This window comes from Miniopterus schreibersii, assembly GCF_964146895.1.
Source record: "Miniopterus schreibersii genome assembly, chromosome: 6".
In the NCBI taxonomy this organism is placed as follows: Eukaryota; Metazoa; Chordata; class Mammalia; order Chiroptera; family Miniopteridae; genus Miniopterus; species Miniopterus schreibersii.
The window spans coordinates 82,827,000-82,854,814 of record NC_138107.1 but is presented as its reverse complement, the minus strand read 5'-3'; the positions used below and the strand labels follow the sequence as shown (position 1 = coordinate 82,854,814).

At 41.3% G+C, this 27,815-nt stretch overlaps 1 protein-coding gene across 3 annotated transcripts in view; it reads left to right on the top strand.

Annotated features, from left to right (window-relative positions):
- SYNE1 (spectrin repeat containing nuclear envelope protein 1) overlaps positions 1 to 27,815 on the top strand; it is a 357,645-nt gene that overhangs the window by 280,144 nt on the left and 49,686 nt on the right. For all 3 annotated transcript variants that reach the window (XM_081140676.1, XM_081140675.1, XM_081140674.1), the window contains 13 exons: positions 911 to 1,081; positions 2,794 to 2,927; positions 3,330 to 3,534; positions 5,172 to 5,354; positions 5,901 to 6,047; positions 8,075 to 8,229; positions 8,635 to 8,782; positions 10,811 to 10,905; positions 13,714 to 13,948; positions 15,648 to 15,842; positions 18,525 to 18,650; positions 21,023 to 21,178; positions 25,733 to 25,891. In XM_081140676.1, coding sequence (XP_080996802.1) covers positions 911 to 1,081; positions 2,794 to 2,927; positions 3,330 to 3,534; positions 5,172 to 5,354; positions 5,901 to 6,047; positions 8,075 to 8,229; positions 8,635 to 8,782; positions 10,811 to 10,905; positions 13,714 to 13,948; positions 15,648 to 15,842; positions 18,525 to 18,650; positions 21,023 to 21,178; positions 25,733 to 25,891 — 2,109 coding nt within the window. The remainder of the gene's footprint in view (positions 1 to 910; positions 1,082 to 2,793; positions 2,928 to 3,329; positions 3,535 to 5,171; positions 5,355 to 5,900; positions 6,048 to 8,074; positions 8,230 to 8,634; positions 8,783 to 10,810; positions 10,906 to 13,713; positions 13,949 to 15,647; positions 15,843 to 18,524; positions 18,651 to 21,022; positions 21,179 to 25,732; positions 25,892 to 27,815) is intronic.

Here is a 27,815-nt window from a genome sequence, read left to right as displayed (position 1 = left end):
GGATTTCTCAAATGTGTATCCCAGCCAGATTTTCTCTCCTAAAATCTGGATAGAGATGGAGGCAGGGCTTGAGAGAGAAATCAGCTTGTAGACATCTCCTCTTGCATGACCAGTAGACATGCCACCTCCTGTCCCCCACAAACCTGCACTCCTGCCATCTCAGTCAGTGACAGCTCTACCCTTCCAGTTATTCAGGCAAAAAACCGTGGAGTCTTTCTTCACTCCTCTCTTTCTCTCGTGCCCCACATCTAGTCCATCAGCAAACTTGTCAGCCGTATTTTCAAAATAGCTTTAGGTTCTAACCTCTGCCCCGTCCCTGCAGTTGGCACCTAGGTCTAAGTCACCATGACCGCTCACCTTGAGGATATCCGTGACCTCCTGAATACTGCTGAGTAGTATTAAATATATTGACCTTTTTTTAAAAAAAATATATCTTTATTGATTTCATACACGTGAAAGGAGAGAGAGAGAGAGAGAGAAACACCGATGAGGAGAGTCATTGATCGGCTGCCTCCTGCACGCCCCCGACTGGGGATCCAGCCCGCAACCCGGGCATGTGCCCTGACCGAGAACGAACCCCGATCGCCTGGATCCTAGGTCGATGCACAACCGCTGAGCCACGCCCGGTCGGGCGAAATATATTGACCTTTTATCACGTTTATATTCTATAGCTATGTATATGTTACATGTAAAGATTATGTACACAACCTTTTCAAGAAATTTATTTCAACTGAGTGTTCAACTTCAACATTGCTACATCTTACTTTTCTAATCTTTTTTGTTTGTTTAATTTATAATGCCTGAAACCCTGATGAAGTTCTTAAACAGTAATGTTTTCCCATCAGTTGAACGTGTATTTTATAATTTTAAGTGTTATGCAATTCTGAGAAGTGTCTGTCCCTTTGAAAAGGCTGGGCAGCTAAAGATACTGCTGAGGTCCGTGCACGACCAGTGGAGCCTCCACAAGGTGGCCTATGACGAGATAAACAGCTGCCTCATGGAGGCCAGATACTCTCTTTCCCGGTTCCGCCTGCTCATTGGCTCCTTAGAAGCTGTGCAAGTCCAGGTAGACAACCTCCAGGTAAGGAGTGAATCCAACCCACCCATAACATGCTTTTTAATTTGAGAAAATAAAAAAATTTAAAAAAGCAAATGTGGACATTGTCCTAGAATATTGCTGTATATTGCTTACATTTAATTATTTTTTAAAAATTTTTAATTAATTTTACCTGCTGTATTTGCTACTCATTCAAACTTGCCTGTGGATACCAAATTCTGGATTAATGGTATATAATTAAATGAGTTTTTAAATTCTAACATATAAATATCCACATGAATATATTTTATAAAATGATTTTATGCCCAAATCGTCCTCCTTGATCCATGTTGCTGCCTTTTGTGTCTTTTGTTTTCTCTTTCTATTCTGTTTCTCCAAACATATTCCAAGGGATTAAAAAGAAAGCAAAGAGAAAAATAGCGAAAGCGGTAAATTTTTTAACTGTTTATTGTTTTCTCTTTATTTAGCATAAGATCAGTGGTCTGTCCGATGTGCACACGCATCCTCTCTTTCTAGCACCCGCTGCTTCATTTCCTGTGTGCCCATTGTCATTGTATCATCTAGAAGGACGTCGCTGCTGTTTGACTTATACACAGCACCCCTCCCACCTCGGGCCACTGCCCTCAGCTCACTGCCCCCTCACTTCCCTGCACACCTGGGCACCGGGCACCCCCCTGGCGCTGCTCTGTCTCCCTGGCTTAGTGATGCAGGCTGTGGGATGGCAGGGCAGGCCCTCAAGGGATGGGCTGCCAGCAGGAGCCCAGCATGCACCTCCGTGGTTAGGTGACCAGAGTTTCTGACCTCATTGGCAGACTTTCGGAAGGAACCCACTTTCAGGGTGGGCCGGTCAGGAAGGAAGAGGGATAGGATGTGTCTATCAAATTTATTTGAGCTTTAAATGGCAGTTGCGGATACTCAGAATCACTAAAACTTATTTGGAGAATAGTAAGTTTAAAAGCACATTTTCTAACTTTGAGGAGGTTGTAAGTACTTTTTAACTTAGCCTCATCTGTGTTTATTTAACACCTGCAAATGCTGTCTTAAGGTTGTGAAAGAATTCAGGGTCTTTACCTTGCAAATTCTGATTTGATGGCATTCGGCTATTGGTGATAAACAGGACTGGGCTTTTGTCACCTCCTTCGCGAATTTAGTGGTACTAAGAACCGAGGCTATCAGCAGTATTTCCAGAGAAACATCCATCTTCACATTCTTTCACTGATAGAAGACTCTGCCAAGATGATAGCCCGTGTAGTAAATATTCTTTGCAAGGAAGAAAACCCAGATATGGAACTTAGAGATAGTACCCAGAAAAACGATGGCTTCTGAAAGTCCAGTTACCAGGGGTTTCTGGTAGAAAAACTCTAGGTATGTAACAGAACAGAGTCCTGGGTTTTAACTTGGGTCAGCAGAGAGAACCACAGTGTACACATTGCACGCACTTCACCACCATAGCTCCCTACTCAGTAACAGACGACGGTGCCCTGTGTGAGCTTTTCCAACAGAATTCCAGATGTAGGAAGGGTTAATTGTCAAGAATCCCTTCTCACACCCATAGGAACAAAATCGTAAACAATAAGAAATGGTTATCTAAAGAAAGCTCATAAAGCATTGGAGCGAAGTCATGGTTTATATATTCATATGTGCGTATGCATGAAAACAGCTGTAAATCACTTTTAGACTTGGTTATTAGAATCGAGATGCTGTCATTTTATCTGTGGTATTTTTTCTTTGGGCAGAATCTTCAAGATGATCTAGAAAAACAGGAAAAGAGCTTGCAGAAATTCAGCTCTGTCACCGACCAACTGTTAAAAGAGTGTCACCCACCTGTGATAGAAACTCTTACCAATACATTAAAGGAAGTCACGATGAGGTATGGAGCATGCTGATTTTACACTGTTATGCATTGCTTATATCACCACCACATTGCAAGTAATGACACAATTAAAACTTGCCAGCACTTTGAGTTTGCGCTTTATAGATTCTATTCTATGAATGCTTTAATTTTCACCAAATGAAGTTAATGATAAATAAATGCAGGGGAGATATTTAGAAAGAAATTAGAGCTGCTGTCTACCCACGGATTGATCTCATTCCTATGGTCTACCCCTGAAATGAGTGTGAAATGTTACTTTTTATGATGTTAAATGGAAATTAGACATCCTTGCATTATTTCCAAATTCACATGAAGCCGGATCATGAAAAATAAAACAGTAAGTAAGAGCATTTGGCGAGAGGTGGTAATCTGCCCACGAGCGTTGGCTATTGTTTCCAGATGGAATAACTTGCTGGAAGAGATCTCCGAGCAGCTGCACTCCAGCAAGGCCCTCCTGCAGCTCTGGCGGAGATACAAGGACTACTCCACACAGTGCGCATCCACAGTTCAGCAGCAGGCCGACCGGACCAACGAGCTCCTGAAGGCGGCCACCAACAAGGACATCGCCGATGACGAAGTGGCTGCGTGGATCCAAGATTGCAACGTATGTTCAGAAACTATCATGTTTCTCCCAACATGCCTCCCTTTGAACTTCTCAAGTTTAGCAGGGCTACTGCTGATGTGGCTAAACTTTCGGTGCGTCTCAGTATGTGAGATAATTACCCCCAAAATACTTGTTTTAAGCATGAAAAAGCCTGCTAGGTTTTCAGAACACATGTATCAGATTTAAAAGGCCCCTCCCATTGTCCCATTTTTAAAGATGAGTTGTTTTCCTGTTTTCCCATTTTCCCTAATGGAATGATCTAGGCTGTCTGTTTCGACAGAGAGGGTCACTGTAAGAACGACCCCATGGAAAGTAATGTTATATCTTTAAAAATCAATTGTTAAATATCTCGTCCACTTCGATCTATTATCTTTTTTGCAAGCATCAGCATCATTTCTTCTAAGCATTAAATGGTACGAAGGAGTCTTCCTCTCCTGATTTATGGTTGTACTGCTTAATAGCTTTTTAATATTTCTCTTTTTCACTGTATCTGCCAATAACCTACTTAAGGTTTTCGGGAACAGCTCTCTTGTTTCACCCAGTGCATGGCTCTTATAATTTATCTTCATTTGTCTTATTTTGTTTCAAATATCATCTTATAAACTTTCCCGTTCAGTTTATCAGAATCAGGCAAGTTATAAAGAGCACACAGATAAAAGTTAAACCTCTCCTAATACCTTTACACTAATAATAAATAATCCCTTTAAAGCTCCAGTTCGGTATTTATGGTGACGATAGCTCACTGTTTTCCCCTCCGCCTCCAGCTGATCCTTACTAGATTCGTCGTTTTCCATTCAGTCGTCCTGAGTTCAGAGGCACCTATTTTAGAGTGTAGTGCTCCCAGCTGTCCCCATGCATTTGTCCGATTTGCGTCCAGGCTGACATCGCCTTTGGTTTCCCCCTCTCCCAGGAGGCCCTGCGTAGGTATAGCAGGCTCCGCTCTCCACCATGGCTGGCGGGGCACCAGCAACAGGTAGAAGATCAGCCATGTTTCATCTCTTGGTAGATGGAAACCAGAAACAGGGAATTTCCACTGGCTTATAAATTTGAGCAGATAAGAGGGTCCCATAAAAGGTGGAGGCAACAGATACCGAGGAAAATACGGGAGGAGCAGTCTGCCCTTAGCCTCGCCCACCAGAACCGTCCAGAGGGAGGGTGCATTGCAACCACTGTAATGCAGCCACCCAGCGAGCAGAAGATACTGTTGATAAACTCACCCCTTGGGCCTATAATATTAAGTAGAAAGAGGTAAAATGTAGCACCGTGATTTCAATTTGATATCAATTATATGAAGAAGCAGGAAAATACTGTCAACTTGTACACAGTTATTGGCTCTTCTTGTAGAGTTTTCTTTTTTTATTTATGTATGTTTGTCTGCATTCCCCTGTGTTCTACAGTGAACCTATGTGTCTCTTATTATCAGAATAGTAAATATAGTCTTTAAAATTTTAATGCATATTTTTAAAAGCTTAGATTCGATTCTTGACTTCTTTTGGGCAGGTGAAGGCTAGTTAGTGTAATAATTTGACAAATAAGAATGAGAGTGTTTCTAGATGTGTGGCCCTCTGCTGACTGTTTGTAATAAGGAGTGCACTTACCATGTTGCTGCGTGACGGGTGTATCTTCATCTCCCACAGGACCTCCTCAAAGGGCTGGGCGCAGTTAAGGACTCCCTGCTTGTCCTCCGTGAGCTGGGAGAGCAGCTCAAGCCACAAGTGGACGCTTCCGCAGCATCGGCCATCCAGTCAGACCAACTCTCTTTGAGTCAACACCTCTGTTCCCTAGAACAGGCCCTTTGCAAACAGCAAACTATGTTACAGGTACAGAGCTCGTATTCGGGACGTGTTGTAATTGAGTGCTGTGTAACTTCTGAGCATAAACACAGGAAAAGAATTTTCACCCTTGGCACAATGCCTCCTGCAAGACCAAAGAATTAAAACATAAACAAACTTGTAATTTTCAGTGGGGATAAGGGAAGGTGGGAGTCTTACACTGTTCTTTACAAAGTAATTGTGCCCCTAACCCAATGCTTCCTTCCATGGTACTGAGTAAAAATATGTAATTAATAAACACTAAGTGGCTTTTATGTTAAAATTCTTAAGTTTTCGCAAGAATCAAAATATATTTCTGTTTGGTAATATATTTCAAAAGTGACTTTAACTGGTTAATTAAGTAATCCTACATAGAAGTAATTCCTTCTAAGTTTTAGAAAACTTACAGTAATAAAGAGAAGAAAATTTAAATCATTGTAGCTTTGTCTGTCTAATTGCAATGTGACAGTAGAATAGGAGAAATAATTTTGATATCCACTAGTCCTTTCACTAGACTACTAAATATTAATTTATTTTTTTTTTGTAATGCAAAAGGCTGGAGTGCTTGACTATGAGACCTTCACCAAGAGTTTAGAAGCTTTGGAGGCCTGGGTCGTGGACGCCGAAGAAATACTCCAAGGGCAGGACCCCAGCCACTCGTCTGACCTCTCGACCATCCAGGAAAGGATGGACGAGCTCAAGGTCAGTGTGTTGAAATCCTAGGCCCAAGTCTATGGTCTTCTGTCCTCCAAACCTCAAGGAAAACTCAAAGCTTCTGATGTAGGCCTACTTTTTATTTTGAGCTTCCAAGGAAGTTCTCTCCAGCTCTGTTTTCCTGCTCTCCTGGGAGGAATGAACTGTCAATGAGCGCAAGGTGATTTCACAGCCCGTGATGGGAGCCTAGCAGGAGCAGTCCTAGGATCCCACCTCACCCCTTCTGCCTGCTACCTGCAGTCCCTCCCCAAGCCCGGCTGGCCCCTGCTTCACAGGAACCTCCCATCTCCATCTCTGTCGTCATTCACTCTTCGTTCAAGCTGCCCCCGCTCCCTCTCAGTCCATGCAACAGGCCCCCTGGATCATCTTTCAGCCACCCCTCTCCCTCCACCCCAAAGTTGCCAGGATGATCTTTTTTTTATTTTACTATTTTAATTACAGTTTACATACAATATCATATTAGTTTCAGGTGTACAACATAGCAATTAGACATTTCTATAACTTACTAAGTGATCCGCCTGACACCATACCAGAGCTCTTTCTTTTAAAGGCTTTTACTTAATTGGAAAATATTTAGGTAGTCTGTAATGTAAATAAAACAATGCGTTAGATGTGCAAATTTTATCATATTCCCCCTGCTTAAAACCCTCTGTGGGTTTCCTTCTTCTCAGGATAAAGGTCAGCGTGGACTCTCAGGCCCAGCAGCGCCTGGCTTTCACCTTCCTGAGGTCTCTTCTCCACCGTCCATCTGTCCTGCAGCCACTGGGAGCCACGTTGCTTCTGTGTCTGTGTGCATGATGTCCCTCCTTTCTGGAATTCTTTTCTTGACCCCACCAACTCCCTCCCATCCAAAAGGAATGATCTTCTGGTCATTTAGTTCAAGCCTCCACCTCTGTCCATGGGCAGACTCTAGTGACACACTTTCATGACGCCGTACCTTTGTCTTCAGTGTTTGTCATACCATTTAGTCATGTCCATGTGCCAGGTGACTACGGCGGGTGCCTCTGCTGTTGGAATAGTACCTTCCTGTCTGCAAGCACCGTGAGAAGGACCGTGGTCACGGCAGTTTTGTTCACTGCCAGTGCCTTCCCACAGGCATTCCTCCATCTAATAGTTATGCTCTTGGCTTCAACAGTTGGGAAGGTTTATTCCTTCTTCAGGGTAATGAGCCTTTTGCAGAGCATGCAAAGAGAAAACACACACAGCCAGATTTCCTGATGGCCTTGCGAATGCCCACAGGAAAACCAGAAGAGGCAGCTCTGTCCTGGGCTGGAAGGGAAGAAAGGGGTCTGAAAGCACAGGCGGTTTTCTCAGTTGAGTGTCATCAACATTGGGGCTGAGGTCAAAGACCTAAAACTGAAGCTGTTTGGATAGTGTAGAGTGAAACCCAGTAACTCTTGTTTACCGAGCTCTGCCCCTTAGTTGCTAGGTCCCCTCGAGCAATTCACTGAAAGCCTCTGGGCTTCCTTTTCTTTGTTGTTAAGTGGGAATAGTAGTGAAGTGCCCTGTGGGATTGTTCTGAGGATAAATGAGTTCTTGTGCTACCTGCAAAGCTCTTAGAACAATGCTTAGTTCAAGTGGTCAATAAATATTTACTATTATTATAACTATTATTATTAAATAGTAAAGGAGCAGATTAGCATGGATAAATGATGTATGACAGGTAAGAAGCAAATCTTTTCAGCCGTCAGCATAATTCTCACCTTTATCAGTTCTATCAAGAATCCCTTATTAGTATGTAAATCCAGTAAGGAACACACGTAAATTACTAACTGTTCCCTTAAGGCCAGTGAGCAGCAGCACCCACAGCAGCAGCAGCCCTGGAAGCCTGCGGGGAGAGGCAGCTTTCCCTCCTTTGCAGCTCTGCCGACTGCAAGCGAGGGACCGAGAAACGCAAAGGAGACCGAAGACCGGCACACGGCCCCTTCCTGAAATCCAGAGTTCACCGTGCACTTTGACAGCGCTCTGCCCTTCCTGACCACTGCGCTAACCCTGCTCCTAAATCTTGCTTTCAGGGACAGATGTTAAAATTCAGCAGCATGGCCCCAGATTTAGACCGTCTGAATGAGCTGGGCTACAGGCTCCCCCTGAATGATAAAGAAATCCAAAGGATGCAGAGTCTGAATCGGCACTGGTCTCTGATCTCCTCGCAGACAACCGAGAGGTTCAGGTAGGGTCTCCGAGAGAGGTGTTTTGGCCACTGTGATTTGTCAGTAGAAATAAGTTCACGATCGGTGTACAGTTATAAATGCTAGGTCTTCCCAACAATACGAAAAGTGAACTAAAAGTAAGAAACTCAAATTGTGGTTTGTTTAATGTACTAAATATTCATTTAATATAAAAAGAACAAACTCTTTTGTGTAACAACGTATTAAAGATACATCACCAGATTTTTAAACTTAGCATTTTAAACTTTACTTTTCAAGTTTTTCCCTAAATGTTACTACCTAATGGGAAAGTTTTGTGATGGTCAAATTAGAATTGGAAGCGGAAAATACTCACTCTTGCTTTACAAGCCAAAGATACGAGAGTAAGCAACGGCAGAGCCACTGTTCTTTTTCCTTTATTCCCTCAGTAAGTTGCAGTCATTTTTGCTACAACATCAGACTTTCTTGGAAAAATGTGAGACATGGATGGAATTCCTGGTTCAGACAGAGCAGAAGTTGGCAGTAGAGATTTCCGGCAATTATCAGCATCTTTTGGAGCAGCAAAGAGCCCACGAGGTAAGCTGTGCTAGTAAATTTGAGGGTAGTCACACAGGTTTTTGGAAGGTGCTGCAAAATGCCATGTGGAGGGATTAAAAATGCCATGTGCCGAATCTTGTGCTGAGTCTGCTCAGATGCGTGCAGTGTTTTTCTCTTCTTTCTTAAGGCTGAGGTTTTGATAGCTTAATTACAAAAACGTAGCCCAGTCCCTTGCCCCATATGAGCATGTGGCCGGCTTCAGCACCCTACAGTGTGTAGCGCCCCAACTGCAGCCCGAGTCTGCTTACGGGGGTGGGGCGGGGAAGCAGAGCGGGGTGTGTGGAAGGAGTTCAGAAAGCTGGAGTCAGTTTTCAAATTGAGTTACAGACGACCTTAACACTGCCAAGGCTGGCTGCTGAAGAGATTTTGCTTTGATCAGAATTCTTTGATAAATGAAAACTGTGTATTCTTTATAAAGCATCAAGCTACCAAAATCTCCCAAATGAATACTACATTATTATTATTTTTCAAGAAACACTGAGAGAGAACCAGAGACAAGGCTAAATTAGTCAATTTGCTGTTAGTCTCTGTTTTGCTATTTACTGGTGTGACTAAGGTCTTCCCCGTGTTTATAAGATACATGCAAGGGGAAAGATAGGATTTACCTAAAAGCAGAGAAAGGCTTAAAGCAGAATTTAAAAGCGACTTAAACTAATTTTAAAGTATTTTTTTCACATTTAAGAAATAGAGAATTTAAATATGTGTAAGGTATTTTTTAAAGTCCATTTTTAGTGAGTTGACCGATGAGGAAATAAAAGACAGTGAATGAAGTCTGCAGTGACATACCTGCCACTTTACACCCACTAGGATGGCGACAGTGAGAAAGATCAGGTTGGTGAGAGAGGGAACAGAGAAACTGGAACCCTTACACTCTGCTGGTGGGAACTGAAAACAGTGAAGCTTCTTTGGAAAACAGTTTGGCAGTTTCTCCAAATGTTAAATGTAGAGTTACCATCTGACCGGTATTTCCACTCCTAGTGGCATTCGCCCAGGAGAAATGGAAATATATGACCCCACATGTACCTATGTGGGTAAGACCTTGTCCAGGAATATTGTTTATAGCGGCATTATTTGTAATTGCCAGAAAGTGGAGGCAACCCAAATATCTACCAACGGAAGATAAATATGATGTGGTATGTTCGTAGAGTGGATGCTGCTCAGCAATAAAATAGGAATGCAGCACTGATAAATACTGCAAAATGGGTCAGCCTGGAAAACATCATGCCAAGGGAAGAGAGCCAGTCACAATAGATAGTATACTGCATGATTCCATGTATATGAAATGCCCCAATCAGACAAATCCATAAAGACAGAAAGCCCTAAGTGCTTACTTAGGGCTGGGGGATTGAGAGGAAATGGGGAGTGATTGTTTATGAGTATGGAGTCCTTCTGGGGGTAATGAAAACAGTCTAAGATTTATTGTGGTATTGGTTGCACAGCTCTGCAAATATAATAACCATTAAATAGGTGAATTGTATGGTATGTGAATTATATCTCAATAAAGCTGTTTAAACAACAATGGAAAAAAGGTTGAAATCCTTTCTGTTGAATTTTTTAGTGGTGAGATAATTTTATTAACCTAATTAAATTGAAAAATAGTGATTTCAAAAAAAGTCTGGTCTTTTTTTTTTTTTTTTTTTTTTTACTCTTCAACTTTTTAAAAGGACTTAAGCTAGCCTCTGAAAACAAACCATATTCTGCATACAGAAGAAACTGGAATGCAATTTATGTGTTAACTAACTTTATAGGTGATCTCGAAAGAAAGGAGAGGAACATAATCCAACTTTTAGTCAGTTTTAGTAAACAAAAATTAAACTTTGAGTATATCTTAATTGATGTTTTAAAAATACAGTATTTCTGAGCAGCAGGATAAAACACGTATACTGATTCAGCTGGAGATATTTTTCATAACCTTGCTTAAATCAGAATTTTTAGAAACTAATTAGAGAACTGGTCATTAAAATGAGGAACTCTAAATTACGGGTTTTTTTGTTTTTTTAATGGAAGTTGTTTCAAGCAGAGATGTTCAGCCGTCAGCAGGTTTTGCACTCGATCATCACGGATGGGCAGCGTCTTCTGGAACAAGATCAAGTTGATGACAGGTAGGATCGCTTATACATTATTATGAAGAAAGGTTCCAGTAAATCAGTCATTTTCTTTTTAATGAACAGATTAGAAGGCACATGTCCGATCTTCCTGAGGCAGTTGTGCTGCAGTGGAGCCTCAGTAATTGGAAGAAAGGCTTCTATGAGTCTCTCGAATGACTGCGTATTGAAGCTTTTTAAAGAACTGCTATTATATTATATCATATGAAGGACATAGCGTAATGGGAAATCGCCTAGCCAACCTTCGCTAGTCCTCAGGAGGAGGCTGGGATTAATAAGTGGATCAGAACTAATTGTATCAATGATGCATCAGTGGTTTATAAACAGATGCTTCTCATATTCTCATGTGATTACAGAAATTTTATTTCTAAAAGGAGCTTTGAGATCACTAGACCATCCCTGTAACTTGTAGGTGAGAACTTGAGGTCCAGAAACGTGAACTGACTTGACCAAGGTCATGGAACTATGTAGCACAGAATCAAGCCTAAAACTCCTGTACCGGGTTTATTGTAAGGACCAGCCAGCTTTCTCAGACCTGATAATTCCACCAGATTTGAAAATGCTGTGTTACCTTATGTCAGACTACACTCAGCCTGAAATCTGGCTTCCTCTTCATGTACTTAGTACATTCCCTCTTTATTAAAAATGCAGAGGTAACATCTAGCTCCTCCTTAGCTCTGTGGCATGTGAATTGATGATTTTGTACGACATTTACACTGCCTACGAACAACGTTTATGCTATCCTATCTCTGTGGTGACATTTGCATTATAAACCTCATTTATTTTAGTACATGTGTATATCTTTTCCATATTTAGGACTAGCAGTTGTGAGTGTAACTAACTTAGGATTATTATTTTTTAAATAGAAAATAAATCATTATTTTTATTAAGAAGGGTTTTTTAAAAAATATTTTGGAAGCAATTTCATTTTTAAGTGGATATTTCTTTGGAAGAACATGAAAGATTTTTATGGTTAACCTTGGAATGACAAAATGTGATACCGTATTTATTCTAGTCGAAGTAAGCCAAATTTAATGTGAACTTTACAGAGAACTTAAGTCCTTCAAAGTAAAACAGATTTAGATGTAATTAACGTATCTTTTGCTCTCTCTTCCCTTAGCCAACTCTATAACAATATTACAAAAGTTGGAGCCACTAAGTAAAATAAAATTGAAAATGCATGCACAAGCCAACACCTATTACATTTTAAATGTTAACAGTTAGAGAAAAACACCAAAGGATGAAATTATGAGAGCTGGAATAATTTTGAAAGTTGCAAGTGAAAAACAATTCCGATTAGAACATGTTGATGGCAGGGAATCCTCAGATTACGAATGTGTTGTGTCTTAGAAGTTCGTATATAACTTCTGTTTTATGGAGTCGAGTTCATCGGTGGGAACTGTGTCATGTTTTAAGCAGTTCCTCAGTCTGGCAGGTAGCTCAGGGCCATTCTGCTCTGCAGAGTGAGGCTGAAGGCGCCAAAAAGACCTTGGGTGGTTACCTGGCAGGGAGAGCCAGGGCCAGGGCTCTTCTCATGTCGCAGGACATCCTCAAGTCCTGGAGTCGCACGTTTTCAGAGATGAGAGACGCCCTTAATGTTTAGGAAAGTCTCATCAGCCCAATGTATCATATTTGGTTCTACTACCACTAGATGATGAATATCAGAGAATTTCTTTCAAAAACAGAAACACTAATCACACTTTTGGTTACAAGCTCAAAGTTTATAGTGGCCCTAGATAATAAGAGGTCTTAAGAAAATGAGTCCAGAAGAGTAAGTCCAATTCAGATTTGAAGCCACCCTCAAGAGGAGAAATAGTGGATCTAGGCGGAAAAAGCAAAACTAACGTAATAGAGACCGAATGAGCACTGTTACACATTAATACTAAAGTGTGCGAATCACAGTATAATCTGCACAGGAACTCAGTCTGTTGGGTGCTGGACAAACCAGTTCTAGAGCTACAAGTTGAATGATAAAGAAAACTTGATAAATAACTGCCAACATTTTTTAAAGGGAGAAAATACAGAAGTAGAAAAAACAAACTAAAAAATCTGATATTATTTCCCTGGAAATTGAAAAAGCTCAAGTAAAATGTAATACTTTTAGGTATAAGGACAACCCTTGTACAGACAGTGATGACTAGCTTTCATTTTTCTAAGAACAAAGTGAAGTGGACTTAAAATGTAGAAGGGACAATTCAGATTAATATGTGAAATAATTGGCTAAAGATTAGGGCTGTTTATCATGAAGGAATACTGAGAGCTCATGGAGGACAGTTTTATTTTCAGTTTTAAATAGCATAATTTTATTTAAGTGGCTCATGACTAGCTAAAATCACCCAGTTTAGTTTATTCAAAGCAGCTTGTAATTCTAGCTGAGGTCAGAGGTTGTGAATAAGCATTGCTCCCCATCTTCTCCTGCTGTGGCACACACAAGGTGCTGTCACCTGCTGCAGACATCGCTATGGGTGCGCTTAGGGTGGGGGCCATCCCCATTGCAGCTGCCGCCCTGTGCTCCCTCCCCTCCCTTGCACTCAGGGACAGAGAGGACATTGGCCTTATCGACACGCCTTCAACCTGTGCTGAAACATGAGAACACTCACCATGTTCAAACCCCCATATTTTAATTGTTATTAAATTTTAAATGTGCTTGCAGTAGACCTGGTAACAGATCATGGCGTGATATTTGAAAACCCCTGCTCTAGATCACTTTTCAGGGCTCGCAGTCATCGCGTGTGTGGACACTGGTTGGTAATGTGCCCACGTCCAGGGTAACCGTTTTCCCCCGTGTGATTGTCTGTTCGCCAGGGACGAGTTCAACCTGAAACTGACCCTCCTCAGTAATCAGTGGCAGGGAGTGATTCGCAGGGCCCAGCAGAGGCGAGGCATCATTGACAGCCAGATCCGCCAGTGGCAGCGCTACAGGGAGATGGCAGAGAAGCTACGCAAATGGTTGGTTGAAGTGTCCTACCTGCCCGTGAGTGGTCTCGGAAGTGTCCCAATACCACTGCAGCAAGCAAGGACCCTCTTCGATGAAGCGCAGGTGAGGCGCAGAGCGGGTGGTTTTGCCCCTTTTCTGTATTTTCACTCTGCATGCTTTACCCCAGCCTCCGTGTCTCAGAAGGGCTCTGGAATGACATTGGAAGGAGGACAAGCGCTGTTCTCAAGTGTCAATAGACACACTCCAAAGCCATACTTACTGCTGGAAGTGCGGGAGGTCCCAGCCTCTTACAGACACTCCCTCCACTTCACACACCAGGCCACCCAGCAGCTCGCTGGACCCCAGCAGGGATGGAAAGGGAAGGCAAGGAAAACCTGGCATTGGTGACACATATTTCACTTGCAAGCCATTTAAACAACTCACTGAAATGTTCTGGAGAAGAGAAAGGCTCAGCCCTGCTTGTCATTCCCGTAAGGGTCTAGCCCCTTCCTTTCGCTGGCCTGGGAGTTTGGGATTCCAGCTTCTTGGATGGTTAGATACCTCCTTGCGCTCTCATCAGTCCGGCCCAGAGTATTTCATGGGTTTCTCTTCCTTTGAAGGTCACTGTTCCCTGCTTCCCTTCTCCTCCTCACTTCTCTGGGACACCTCATCTACACACATGGCTTCAATGACACCCCACCAGCAGAGAGTGGCCAAATTGGTATCTTCTGGTCACGTCATTTCCTGAGCTTTCAGCTCATGTATTCAGCTACCTTTTAGATTTACATCTATATGCATCAGACATAATATACTCTGTGCGCTCTAAGAAAGCCTGGGTCCCCTGGACCAACCATTCTCTATCAGTCCATTCCCCATGTTCCCAATCCGAGGAAATGTCATCACCAGCTGTCTGGTCTACCAGCCAGGACCCCTAGGTTCTATAGCTATATTCTTCTTTTCCCTCCCTCCTCGTGTCGAGTAGTACTCACGCTTCCATCGCGACTGCCCTTGCCTTAGAGTAGGTGCTCATGATTTCTTGCCTAGAGAGACGATAGCTTTTTAACCTGTCTTAGTAGATCCAGTCTGTGTTCTTTCTACCCTAATGCCATTTTCCTGCTTAATATTCTTCTGCGACACTCACTTTTATTTCACAAATAAAGAAGATGGTCTTGCCTCATCTTCTACCCTCTCCTAGGTGCATTCTACCATCCAGCTGCTGAAAGCCACCTCCAGTGCCCTGAATTCACATTTACCTTGTACAGTGAATTAGCCCATTGCCATTTCTCTGCACGGAAGGCCTTTTCTCGCTGGCTCCTGGAGCTCGCATGACACCAGGATCTTAACCTTGTTGTGTTTATATGTCTCTCAAGACTCTGAAGGCTATACCACTTCGAGGGGGCCCCTTGTGCACCCCGTATGGGTTAGATATGTGAACACTGGTCTTTCTTTGAATTAGTTTGTATCAAATATGAATCACCAATGTTTTCTGTAGAATATAAAGATCACAAGAAAAAATTTTAAAAAGCACCAACACAAAAAAACATATGCAACAATGTGCTCCCTGTTCATCAGTCTTATAGGGCAGTTTTCATATTGCATCATGATTGTATTTAACCTGGGACAGATACTAGGCCTCTGCCTGTTGACTTCTCATTTACTTACACATTGTTTTATTTATACACAATGTATTCACTCAGTAAATTCTTGTATGATAAAAGAGGGCATGCTATGCATGCAAAATTTCAGGGTCATTTAAAAATGCTTATAATAGGGAGATGGTGAAGGAAAGAATAAGAAAGTAAAAAGCTGTGGTTCCTTCCAGTTCAAAGAAAAAGTGTTCCTGCGGCAACAAGGCAGCTACATCCTGACGGTGGAGGCGGGCAAGCAGCTCCTGCTCTCTGCCGACAGCGGGGCCGAGGCCGCCTTGCAGGCCGAGCTCACGGACATCCAAGAGAAGTGGAAGTCCGCCAGCGCGCGTCTGGAGGAGCAGAAGAAAAAACTGGCCTTCCTGCTGAAGGTGGGTCCAGCCCCTTCCTCCTACAGACGTAATGGAGTTAAAAGGCTATTTAAGGGTTGCGCTGCCACCTCCCCCAGGGGTCCTGCAAGTCAAATAACACCAAGGTCATTGTCATTCCCTACAGTATTTTGATCCCCTGTGTCTTATTTACGACTTTGTCCTGTCTTGCATAAACCAGAAAAGTTTCCCAATTTTCAGCAGTTTGTCTTTCACGAAAATCCCCCAACAAAGTGGCTTTAAGTCTAACAAGACCATCCAAGCGACCAATTCTGATTAATGGCTGTTGCTAGGCCAGAAGCCATGTGATGACTGTATAAATCCAGACAGGAATGCAAAGAGTAGATTCTACTATCTGATCTAAGACTCCAAAGTAGTTTTTAAGATTGGTATCTCTTATTTTATAGCAGGGAAAAACCTATCCAACAAGATACTTGTGATTTGATTTTAGCTTATCTAAGCGTGTTGTCATGAGATAAAATCTCCAGGAGCTGTAGTAAGCCTTTGGTTGGACACAGGTTGCATACTGATCACGCAGAAAATTTAGGGAAATGTAAATTTATCCAGACTTCCCACAATTTGCTTTTCTCCCTCACTTTCCAAATCCATTTATAATACATAATTAAATCAGCAGTTGAAAAGGAGCACAGACTCTACGCTTAGATAAAACCAAGTTAAAACCATAATATACCAAGTAACCGGGTTGACTCAACCTACCTAAGCCTCAGTTTCCTCAGCTGTAGAGTGTGTATGATTATACCTCCTTCATAGAGCACTGCAAGGATTTAATGAAATATTGAAGGTAAATCATGTGGCACATATTGAGCCCTCAATAAATAAGGGTAATTATCATTGTTGATAATATCCTTTTAAAAAAGTAAACACAGCTAAATACTAAATATATGTTGATGATTACCAACACTTGAATGTGTTTTTCTGTTAAATTTGGCCCGTCACTCTTTTGGATCCACCGTAACAACTAAAGTGAATGGAATACATTTTGGGGTTTTTTTAATGCTTAAAGTTTGCACACCCATGGAGTTTATTCTATTAAATTTTTCTTAATAATACATTACCTTGTGTGTCGAAAAGAATTGATCAAAAATGCCACTGAACATCTGTTAAAGAATTATTATTTGCACACAGTACGATTCATCAGTAACACAATATGCCTGAATGCTTTTTCTTCAGTTTTGCTTTCAGGAAAGGATTAAAAACATTATAACTCATTCTGTAGAGAACATGTTAATCATATATTTTTCTTTATTCGTGATGTGATTATTGGACACATTCCTAAGACCCAATAAGACGAGACGGTTGACTCACTGCATTTGCTTTTCTTGTCAGTCTGTTTGTTGGCGTGTAAAACACCCACTTTAATAGATGTTTGCAGACCATGACATTTAGTTATTTCCTTATAATTCATGTAGCAAAGAGACTTAGTTATAGCTTCAGAGTCTAAGGCTTCCTTAGAAAGGGAAATGCCCATTCTTTTCTTGTTAAAGTATATTTTATTTTGGATCACTCACTGGGTTCTATTTGCCTAAGGAGTTTATGAAGCTAAATTTTAATGTTTAGACAGCCTCATGTTGCTGTGTCTTTTCTCCACAGCTATCATATAATGCTTATCTATTTTTAGCTCTTAATTTAAAACTCTGAGTAAATATGCCAAAAACATGATCATTATAATTCTACATCCCTGCACGGTCACCTGCTTTACCGTCACCTCTTAATTGTGTTACGAAAAATGAGTTGACCTTTTCTCTTTTAGAACAATGAATGTTTATGTTCTGTAGGTTGAGAGATCTCAAAGTGTGTGATGATTTCATTGAGAATGCTGTTCAACTTCAGTAGAAAGAAGACCTTTCTGTCTACTCCTCTCACTTTGCTTGGCATTGATGAACTAAGCGTGGCCTAGGAACGCAGAGATGTTTTAATAAGGGGAACTAGGACAGATCTGTCCAAGATAGACTGTTTCTTTCTGGCAAATGGGAAGAGGGAATGTGGTTATATACTCTAGGAAATTCCCTAAAGGAATGTTAAAGAGAAATGAGAATTCTGAGCCCAATTCTCAGTTCAGTTAGAAACCAAAAGGCATTTTGAGTATGGAAGAACTTTAGTCAACACATCTTAAAGAAGACAGCTTTAGTAAATAGCACCTATGGGTTGCTGTGATAAAAATAAGGCACCTGAAGAGAAGATAGAAGGAACCCAGACAAAGAAAGACCGGTAATGGTGGAAGAGATAACCTGAAGGAAAATGCAACGTGATTTGGCACCACACCAGTTACTCAAAGCAACTCTAGTTCTTTCCCTTTGAGCTCAGGAACCTAAGTTATGGGGCCTGGTCACTGGGGAGGGCTGTTGTGAAAGGGGAAGCCAACGATCGGGGGTATTAGACAAAATTAAAGAGATTTGTTTAGTTGAATTTAATTTGCATTTGTACTGAGACAGATGAGTTCATCTGTAGATGGGTGCTATAGAGAAGCCAATCTCCATTACAGTTCCTTTATTTTGTTTTCTTTTACTATTTTTTTACTCAAACTAAATGCATGTGTCTGATAGTAAAAAATCAGGTAATAATTAAAGTATAGGAATTAACAAGAGTATTTTTATTTTTTTCCAATTTCCTACCATAAAACAAAACAAAACCCAACTGTGAAATTTCTTTCTCCTGCCATTGTAGGACTGGGAAAAATGTGAGAACGGAGTGGCCGAGTCTCTGGAGAAACTACGAACTTTCAAAAAGAAGCTGTCCCAGCCTCTGCCGGACCACCACGAAGAGCTCCACGCGGAGCAGATGCGCTGCAAGGTAAGCTGCTGGGCTGAGCCTCTCCCGCCCCCCGCCTCTGGGCCTCCTCCATGATGCTGCCTTTGAAAGCACAACCGGTCACACTCCTGTGGCGTCTGCGGGTAGGTGCAGGTTCCTGGGGTATTGTTGTAAAAGTGATCCTTCTAAAGCAGCCCCACTGGAGAATCACTCTAGCCTAAGAGTCTAGTTTACAGAAAGAAAAGTGAGCCTGGGCAGCTTGGGAATTCGGCAGACAGTGGCCCTGGAGCAAGGAACACGGCCTGCGGTCCAGAGTCTGCCATAAGGAAGCAGGAACTGTCAGCAGATAATCTCGGTTACCGCACGGGACACTGTCCTCCAGTCACTCAGGGCCCTAGCTCCTTAAGGATTGGGATGGATCGCACCTGACAGCAGATCCGTGGCTCGTGCAGACACTCCCTGCCAGCGTGACTTAGCAGCTGTAGGATTTGTTCCATTCACACCTGGAGAGCCAAGAGTAGCGCCCAACAGCAGTTCTCTGCTGAGCAGTCTGCAGGTCAAATCAAAACTACCTTTAAAAATGTCTTGTTCCCCAAATGATACATGTCCTTTTGTTCCCTGTCCTTTGAGAATTACTGCACTAGAGTAATTATTTTTAAAACTTCACACGTACGTAAATAAGTTGGGTTTTAATCAGTTCTCTGCTTGACTTTGGCTAAGAAGGTAAGCATTTAAGAAAGATTAATTTTTAAAGAAGTCTAGAAATCATAAAAATTATTCATGTAACAATTTTTCTTTGATATTAAAATTACAGCTATTTTTTGAAACGTTAGAGAGTCAGACTAGGAAAAGTAAAAGGTAGTAAGTATGCCTTACATCATGGATAGTGAGTGAAATATCTTGAGGTGTAAATGCAGAAGAATACACAGATTTAAGTCTGCTTTAAACCTGTGATTGTAAATCCATGACAAATGATTGAAGAAAACTTCCAGGAGTGGGCATTCATTAGCTTCTGCTCTGCTCCAGTGCCTTTATCAGTGGTGTCTCAGTTGCCACGAACACAAGCTCATGAGAACAGTCTTTTATTTCCCTTTTACAGATGTGAAAACTGAGACCTCCAGAAGTTTAATAACTTTTCAAAGTTAGTAAAGGCTTTATTTTTACCACATGGGCTTGTCCAAGGGACTCTGAGAGTCTGAAAGAGTTGGTTTTGGGTGGTGGTGGTGTTACTTTTATAATCCATACACCAAAACTGATGTTTGAGTTGGGGGTTAGCATCTCTTATAAAAGCAAGAAAACTTTTACATTGTTACGGCAATTTAATATGTCTATGGATATAAACAGAAATGCTGCATATTTAATATACCTGGACGGTTTGGTCTTTCAGCCAAATACTGTTACCATGGGACCTTGTCTCCCAAAATACACTTTCAAAAACACCCTGCTATTAAGTTTGGAGATTAAAAGGATGCATTTTGGTCCAACTCTCTGCTACTCTTCCCCCAAACCACCCTTAGCAGCAAAACAAAACAATTACCTGGAAAATTCAGGCTGCAACCTTATTTGCCTAAATTGCCTAGGACGTTAACCTCTGACAGTGCCGTTAATTGCCTTTGCCTTTGGAAACCTGTCTTCTGTGTGAAGAGACAAAAAGAGAGGGGAAAAGCCATGTGAAATATTCTATTTTTATACTAAATTAGCTGGAATCAAAAATCATCAAGAGCTGGCAAAAACCATGAGTTATACAAACTGCAAGATCTGTTCAAACATTGCAAAAACTAATGTCAACTTATTCAAATATTGTTTTATGATTTTTTTTTCTTAAATCATTCCCCCCAAAATCAGAAGACATATATCTGGACAAGTTACTTAAAGAAATCTCTAATCCTGTAGAAAACACGTTCAGTTCATTATTTTAAATTGAGTAAAAACACCAACAGATCTTCTGAACTACTGTATTATGAGTCTATATCACAGAATGTAACAGTTCGTACTGTTTGAAGATGAAAGTTCAATCTAGGAGTTTGAAGTTTTTTTAAAAATATTTTATTAACATGATTAGTATCTTGGAACAAAAAAGAGAATGGGCTAGGGGTTTATGCAGTCAGTTTAAAAGTAAAGATCAATGAGATAATGCAACTTCAACTTAGAAAAGATAATCTGAAACAATGAAATGATAAGTAGATGGTAGAAAGATTTTGTAAGCAACCAGATATTTTATCAGAACTTGGCGAATTGTAAAATTATGTAGGAAGAAAATATCTATATACCAAGTTAGATGTTCAAACAGAGTGGAGTGGAAAGGTAATTGCATCAAGAAGGGATTTTGAATACACTTCAGGAATTGTTGAGGATGTGCATGGGTATCCAAGTTTGCTTGTTTGTGTGTGTGTGTTGTTGTTTTTTTAATCTAGGAATTGGAAAATGCGGTGGGGAGCTGGACAGATGACTTGGCACAGTTGACGTTACTGAAGGACACCCTCTGCACCTGCATCAGTGCCGATGACATCTCCATCCTGAACGAACGGCTGGAGCTTCTTCAGAGGCAGTGGGAGGAACTATGCCACCAGGTAAGATGAGTTCTGGATGCAGCACTAGATCATAAATGTGGGAAACTGGGAAATGATTTGAAATGTCAAGTAGTGTGGCCCACATTTGGACCCGTCCCGTAACTCATAGTGTACACTGAGGAAGAAATCTGTTATTACAGAAGTATTTCAGATGAACTTTGGGCGATGGGTACACAATGCAGTGGGCAGATGATGTTTTGTAGAGTTGTACACTTGAAACCTGTACGGTTTTGTGAATTAGTGTCACCCCAATAAATTCAATAAGAAAATATTTCAAATGAAGACAAATTATGTCTTACCATTGTATGTGAGATGCATTCAAACTGGACTTGCTCTCTCTTTCACTGGCTGGCATAATGTTTTTAAGAGGAAACACAGTTTTGTGGTTCACGGTTGTGGTTTTGCTAGGTAGATGTCAGTGGTCTGTTTCTTTCTTAAACGTATGAAAACCATTGTTTTATGTGCAATTTTAGATAATACTGTGGAGCTGGCTCTGTACATGGCACGTTAATTGTTACTGTTGATTTATCATGGTTATTTTTACGAATTCAAGGTCTGTGGCATTTTTAGTCATACTTCCTTCATTTATAAGCACCTTCTATGTGTGCGATACCTTGGAAGAGATCCAAGATTGCGTTTTGATTTGGAAATGAAAGGAGAGATTGGTGGAAAGGCAATGAGAAGACATGCGAGGCAAAAGGAATAGCCCTGACGAAAGGCCCGCGAGGGAAGAACAGGCCCTGACCTTGGCCTTGAGACCATACCCTCCAGGAAGCAGAGCTACGTCTGTCATGTTCCTTCCCCTACCTGGTTGCCTTACCTGGCACATCACAGGCTGTGCCACATACGTGTTCAGTGAATACGTCAGTAACCATTGTGACATAGTAGATGTCGCTGTTAGCAAGTTCACGATTGAGCTGGGACTAAAATCGGAGGAGCCTGTACAGTGAGGAAAAACTGGGCATGAACGAGTTCGGACGCTGTGGGAAGGTGTCAGCACGCTGAGCGAGCGCGGGTGGCGACACTGAGAAAGTGCTGGTGGAAGATGAATGAGTTTTCAACTGAGGGGGGCGTGGAGGCTACACATCGGCGTGGAGGGTGCGAGCAGGTGTCTCGGACAAGGTTGCAGCTTGAAAACGGGCAGCGGGTCAGAGCAGAGGACCTGCCTGGGGAAGCGGTGTTGGGAGGGTCAGGAGGGGACATTTGAGAAGGAGCCTCTCTGTGCCCCCTGCCAGGCCAGCTGCGCTGCCGTGGGGAGCTCCTCTCCCGCCCCCGCTTCCTCCAGCCTGAGCACTGCTTCTGTTCATGCTTCAGGAAATATCAGAGTTTAAGAGGCTGTAGACTCTTGGTTCATTTAACATCAATAAGAAACGTGTTGGTAGGTAAATTTCTCTCTGTGTGTTTAGATTAAAACCCAGACATGTCTCGGGTCATGAGCAAGAGGAGAATTCTGGAGCACACTTGGTAAATGTGTCACCAGTTTCCTACGAATACATGCTATACTTTTAAAAAAGGAAAATTAGTACTGTGTAAAAATACTATGAGGTTCAAAAGGTACAAATTTCCAGTTATAAAATGCACACATTCTGGGGCCCTAAAGGTAATTAAGTGAGGTGACAGATGTGCGAACTAATCTGGTGGTAATCATTTCTCATTATATAAATGTGTCATATATCATCACACTGTATACCTGAAACTTACACTATGTCAATTATATCTCAATAAAGCTGGAACAAGTTGTAAAATTGCTCACCTGACTTAATACAAGGTGAGGCAAAAGTAGGCTTACAGTTGTGAGTACATGAAACACAGCTTATTCATGTACTATTGTTTATTAATTATTGTATTATTTTCCATACAAACACCTGTAAACCTCCTTTTGCCCCACCCTGTATATAGACAGTCTGTAAATGCATTTGGAAAGCTGCTGTTGATCATAATGTGCCATGAAAAGATTAATACCTTGCACCCATGACTTAAAGAAAAAAGAGGAAGCAGGTTGTATAGTGTTTCTAGAAGCTTTCTGTATCAAATGTCTTAAGGCATGAAGCTAAAGCATACTTATCTCACATTACTTCAGTCTAAAATAGTTATTTAAGTCAGCGAGAGTTTAGCCATGGGTCATACATACCAAAGGTGCCAGATTTAACTGTAAGGAGGAATATAGATTAGTTACGAGTTCTTGAGTTAGTGTTTCCGGAGAAATTCTATCAAGTATGAAACCACAAAAGGAAACGAGCTAGTGTCTACGTCTCATTTTCAAAGTTACAGACGTGTTTAAATGACACTACTCCTCTGTAAAGAGCAAGCAGTCTGTTCCGATTCCAGCGAGCTGCTGCTGAGAAGGCTGGACTCACCGGGACTCGGGGAGGACGCGGGAGACGCGCCGTAAGTAGACGTGGCAGAGAAGAGTTAACATAGAAAAGCACTGTTTTCAAATCAACTCCCCAAATGCTTTGCTGCGACACTGCAGCCTTAGCGCACACTTGCTTTTATTCCTGTTTTGCTTTGTGGATCTGTGTGTAATTCTAGTGGAGATATAAATATATCATCATAGTACTAGCTCGGTGTTTTTCAGATTGTCATGGTAAAAATATTTGAAGTTGAAAGCAATGTATTTCCTGTTCAGCTGCCTCTCTGGAGGCTGAGCCAGCACTTGTCAGCTGTTGGCACCACGGTGTGTTTGTACCTTTGAGAAAATGTGAGTGCTAAGCTGATAAATTTGAGGGTTTCAACTGAACCCAAGGAAAGAGATGTTAGCATTTCCTTATCACGCAGCCTAAATATTAGGAAAATGCAGTCCCCGTTATGAATTAAACCTTTTGAAAAGCTTTCTGGCGCCAACTTGCAACCAGTGCTTGGAGCCTACCTGTTTCTCTCTCAGCCCTTGCTCTGTGCAAGCCAATAACAGCACCACATCCGGTGCTGATAAACACTAGAGACACATACTCTAGCTGCTCAGTGGAGACAGAATGCATGAATGCCAAGGAGAAAAAATGAAAAATTCAATGAAGCCCTGGAGCAGTAGTTGTATATTAATGAGCAGCTTTTGTTAAGTCTTTAGTGTTTACTGGTCACTTTCCTAAATTATTTTATCGTTTGTATATTCTGAGCCTACTGTATTCCAGTACATAGGACAATGCTTAGTACATAGTAGACACTTGTTTATTGTAAACGATAAACATTTTTTATTGAATTTATAGGGCTGACAGTGGTTAATAAAATTATATAGGTTTCAAGTGTACAATTGTATAATACATCATCTGTATATTGTATTGTGTGTTCACCACCTCAAGTCCAGTCTCCTTCCATCACCACTTATCTCTCCATGCCCTCTTCTACCTTTCCATCCTGCTTTTCCTCTGGTCATCACCATGCTCATAGACAATAAACATTTGTTGAATGAATTTTGGAATCAGTGAGAAATTAATGTACAGATGAAGAAAGTAAGGCTTAGAGAAGATGAGTACCTGGCCCTGATCATATCATTAGTAAGTGATGAAGACTGTTTTGAAACTTGGCTATGTCTGGATATTTGATCATAATGTTATATTACAACCTGTGTCAAAGACTTCAGCTTTGCTGGTCCTACCTCATACTACTATAAACAAATGCCTCAAATGTGTGTAACCTTTTCTCTCCCTGGCTGTTGAATGGGGATAGTAATACCTCCCTCTCAAAGGAATAGTATTTTTCTATTATGTGGTCACCTTTCCTGCAAATGTTGTTGAGAAAAGCTCTAGAATTCACTCTTGCCCATGGCCAAGATTTGGGGGAAGAGGAAGGGAGAAGCTGTTAATCTTAAGTCTCAAAGGCAGCAGTTTCTACTGCTTTCTTGGAAAATAGTTGCTTTGAGAAGTTCCAGTTGGGAATTGGAATATAGTTTTAGCTTGGACATCGTTAACAAAAACTATCAGCCACACTCCTGACTCTGTGGATGAAAAATAAAAAATCATACTCACCAGAAAATTGAAAACCTTGGGGCTCCAGTATACTGTACGTTCTGCCATCAGAGCTCTAGAGGAAAGGGGACCCAGAAGGAGGGAATGTACTCGTATCTTCAGCGTGGACTTAGAATCGCTTAACATAGGTGAAAATTGTCTCCAAAACTTTTAGCCTGTGTCCTTAGCCTTTTCCATGCCTACCAGTAACCACCCCGGGTAAACTCAATGCTCTTTGTCTGTTCTATACTTTTCTGCCTCAAAGAAAATTTTGACCTTTTTAGTAAAAGGACATAGATCCTGTATTATATCTACACCAAACCAACTGTAGTGTGAAGCTGGATTGTCGGCATCTGTAATAAGTGACTGTGCCCGTGGCTCCTCAGGAGGGAAGTACAGGGTCCACGTCTCCCACTTGTATTCAACAGTAGATCCTTTTGTGAAATGTTGCTGAAGAGCAGTGTTCCTGGGCCTCCACGGCAGGGAACAGTACCTGAGGAGACGCACGGTTGTTAATCTTAGTCCCCCCAGCAGAGCTTAGTGGCTGTTTGCCGCAGGGTGCGAGCCCCACTCTAATCATCCTCTTGCATCCTCTCTCCTTTCACCGCTCCAGCTCTCCCTAAGGCGGCAGCAGGTCGGTGAGAGGCTGAACGAGTGGGCCGTCTTCAGCGAGAGGAACAAGGAGCTCTGCGAATGGCTGACCCAGATGGAAAGCAAGGTTTCCCAGAACGGAGACATCCTCATTGAAGAAATGATAGAGAAGCTCAAGAAGGTATGGGACGCCTGACTCCATCGGTTGCCCCCTCCTAGTGTTTAGGCAAACTTGGAATAGGTGCTCAGGTGGCCTTGCTCATGATTACTTTCCTGGCAAAGGAGTACTCTATTATGAATGTTTTCTATTTTCAATATAAAATAAACTTGCATGGGAAGGCCTCCTTCACTCTAAAAATACAGAGAATATTTTATTATTTTTGTGTGTTTTTTTAATTTAAAATTTTATTTTTAAATTACTGTTTACATTCAATATTATTCTGTATTGGTTTCAGGTGTACAGCATAGTGGTTAGACAATCATATACTTTACAAAGTGTTCCCCTAGATATTTCAAGTACCCAGCTGGCACCATACACAGTTATTGGAATATTATTGACTATATTTTCTATGCTGTACTTCATATCCCCGTGACTATTCTGTAACTGCCAATCTCTACTTCTTAATCCCCTTACCTTTTTAACCCAGCCCTCTAACCCCCCTCCCATCTGGCAACCATCTGTTCTCTGTATCTTTGAATCTGTTTCTTTTTTCTTTTTTTAAAAATAGGTTTAGTCTTTATTGTTGAAAATATTACAGATGTCCTCTCCCCCCACCCCCCGTTGGCCCCCACCACCCCACTCCTGCCCCCTCCCCAAGCCTTCTGATATAGATTTCATGTAAGCATCTGCTAACAGCTCTGCACCTTGCTAGTTTCTGTGCATCAGGGAATGTTCCACTAGACATGATTAATGTGCTGTAGGTATTATACTGGTTTGCTATAGAATAAATTTTGGCTAAGTGTACCTATATTTTTATTGATTTTCTTCATGAAATTTAAGGTGCATAGTTTGGGGGTATGGAAAAAACTTGCTCTTGAACAAAATACAGTCATAATATAAAATTTAGAAAGACTTTAATTTTTCACAGTTAATTTTGTTACACTATTTGGCACAATGGTACAAATCATCTTTAAAATATTAACTCTACTATTTTGTATATAAAATAAGTTATGGGATTTAAAAATAAGTCTTTTTGAGCTTGCCTCTTGTGCTGTCTCTTTTGTAAAGGAAACTAGCACCGAGGCCTGGTAATTTTGGCGACATAGGAAAAAACAATTAATAGACTGTAACCACGATATTGGTGTCTACTGACATTAACACTTAAAAACATTTTAATCTAAAAGATAGTCCAAGAGCATTATTTTGCTATAAACAGTATTTCAGGCTTAGAGTAATTTGTTTGAAATAAATATTTCTCAATAAAATTATATCAAACTTATGCTGAAATATTGTACCTATTAGTAAGTACATCCAATGTATTGGCCTTTGAATCCCACTGTGTTGAAGAAATATAAAGAGGAGGGTAGGTGGGGTACCGGCCTGAGGATAGCACTTGATACTGGGATAGAGTAAAATTTCACTGGCTCCTCTCATCTTGGGGGGTCTTTGTGCTCAGGTAACTGACTTGAGAGGGTAGCCCTGTTACCACACTAACTTTAGAGCAAGAGATTACAATGTTTATGCTCCTATAATACCTGTCTTCATATATTGTGTTGCTGAGAAAAATATTTGCTGCATTACAGAAGCTTAAGTCAAAAATGAAAAATTTGATTTGAACAATTGGGTCTTGTCACTATGGAAGAGAACAGCAGAGTCATTGGTCAGGGAGTGCAGGTACAGGTGGAGGGAACATACGTTCCATGGTCACTTTTAATTCTATCATTTAGTGGCCTGTCTCTTGCAGAGAGGCCTTGTGAGGCCAGCTCTCCTCATTCACAATCATTCACACCAATCTTAAGAGGAGCTAGTGCAGAACTGGGTAAATGAAGGAAGTTTGAGACCCACTGATGCTCTAAGACTAGTGGTTGTTATTCTTGAGATTTAATTTGCCATTGATTTATGTTATAAAATATTGGCATATTATAGAGGATGTCTCTTTAAAATA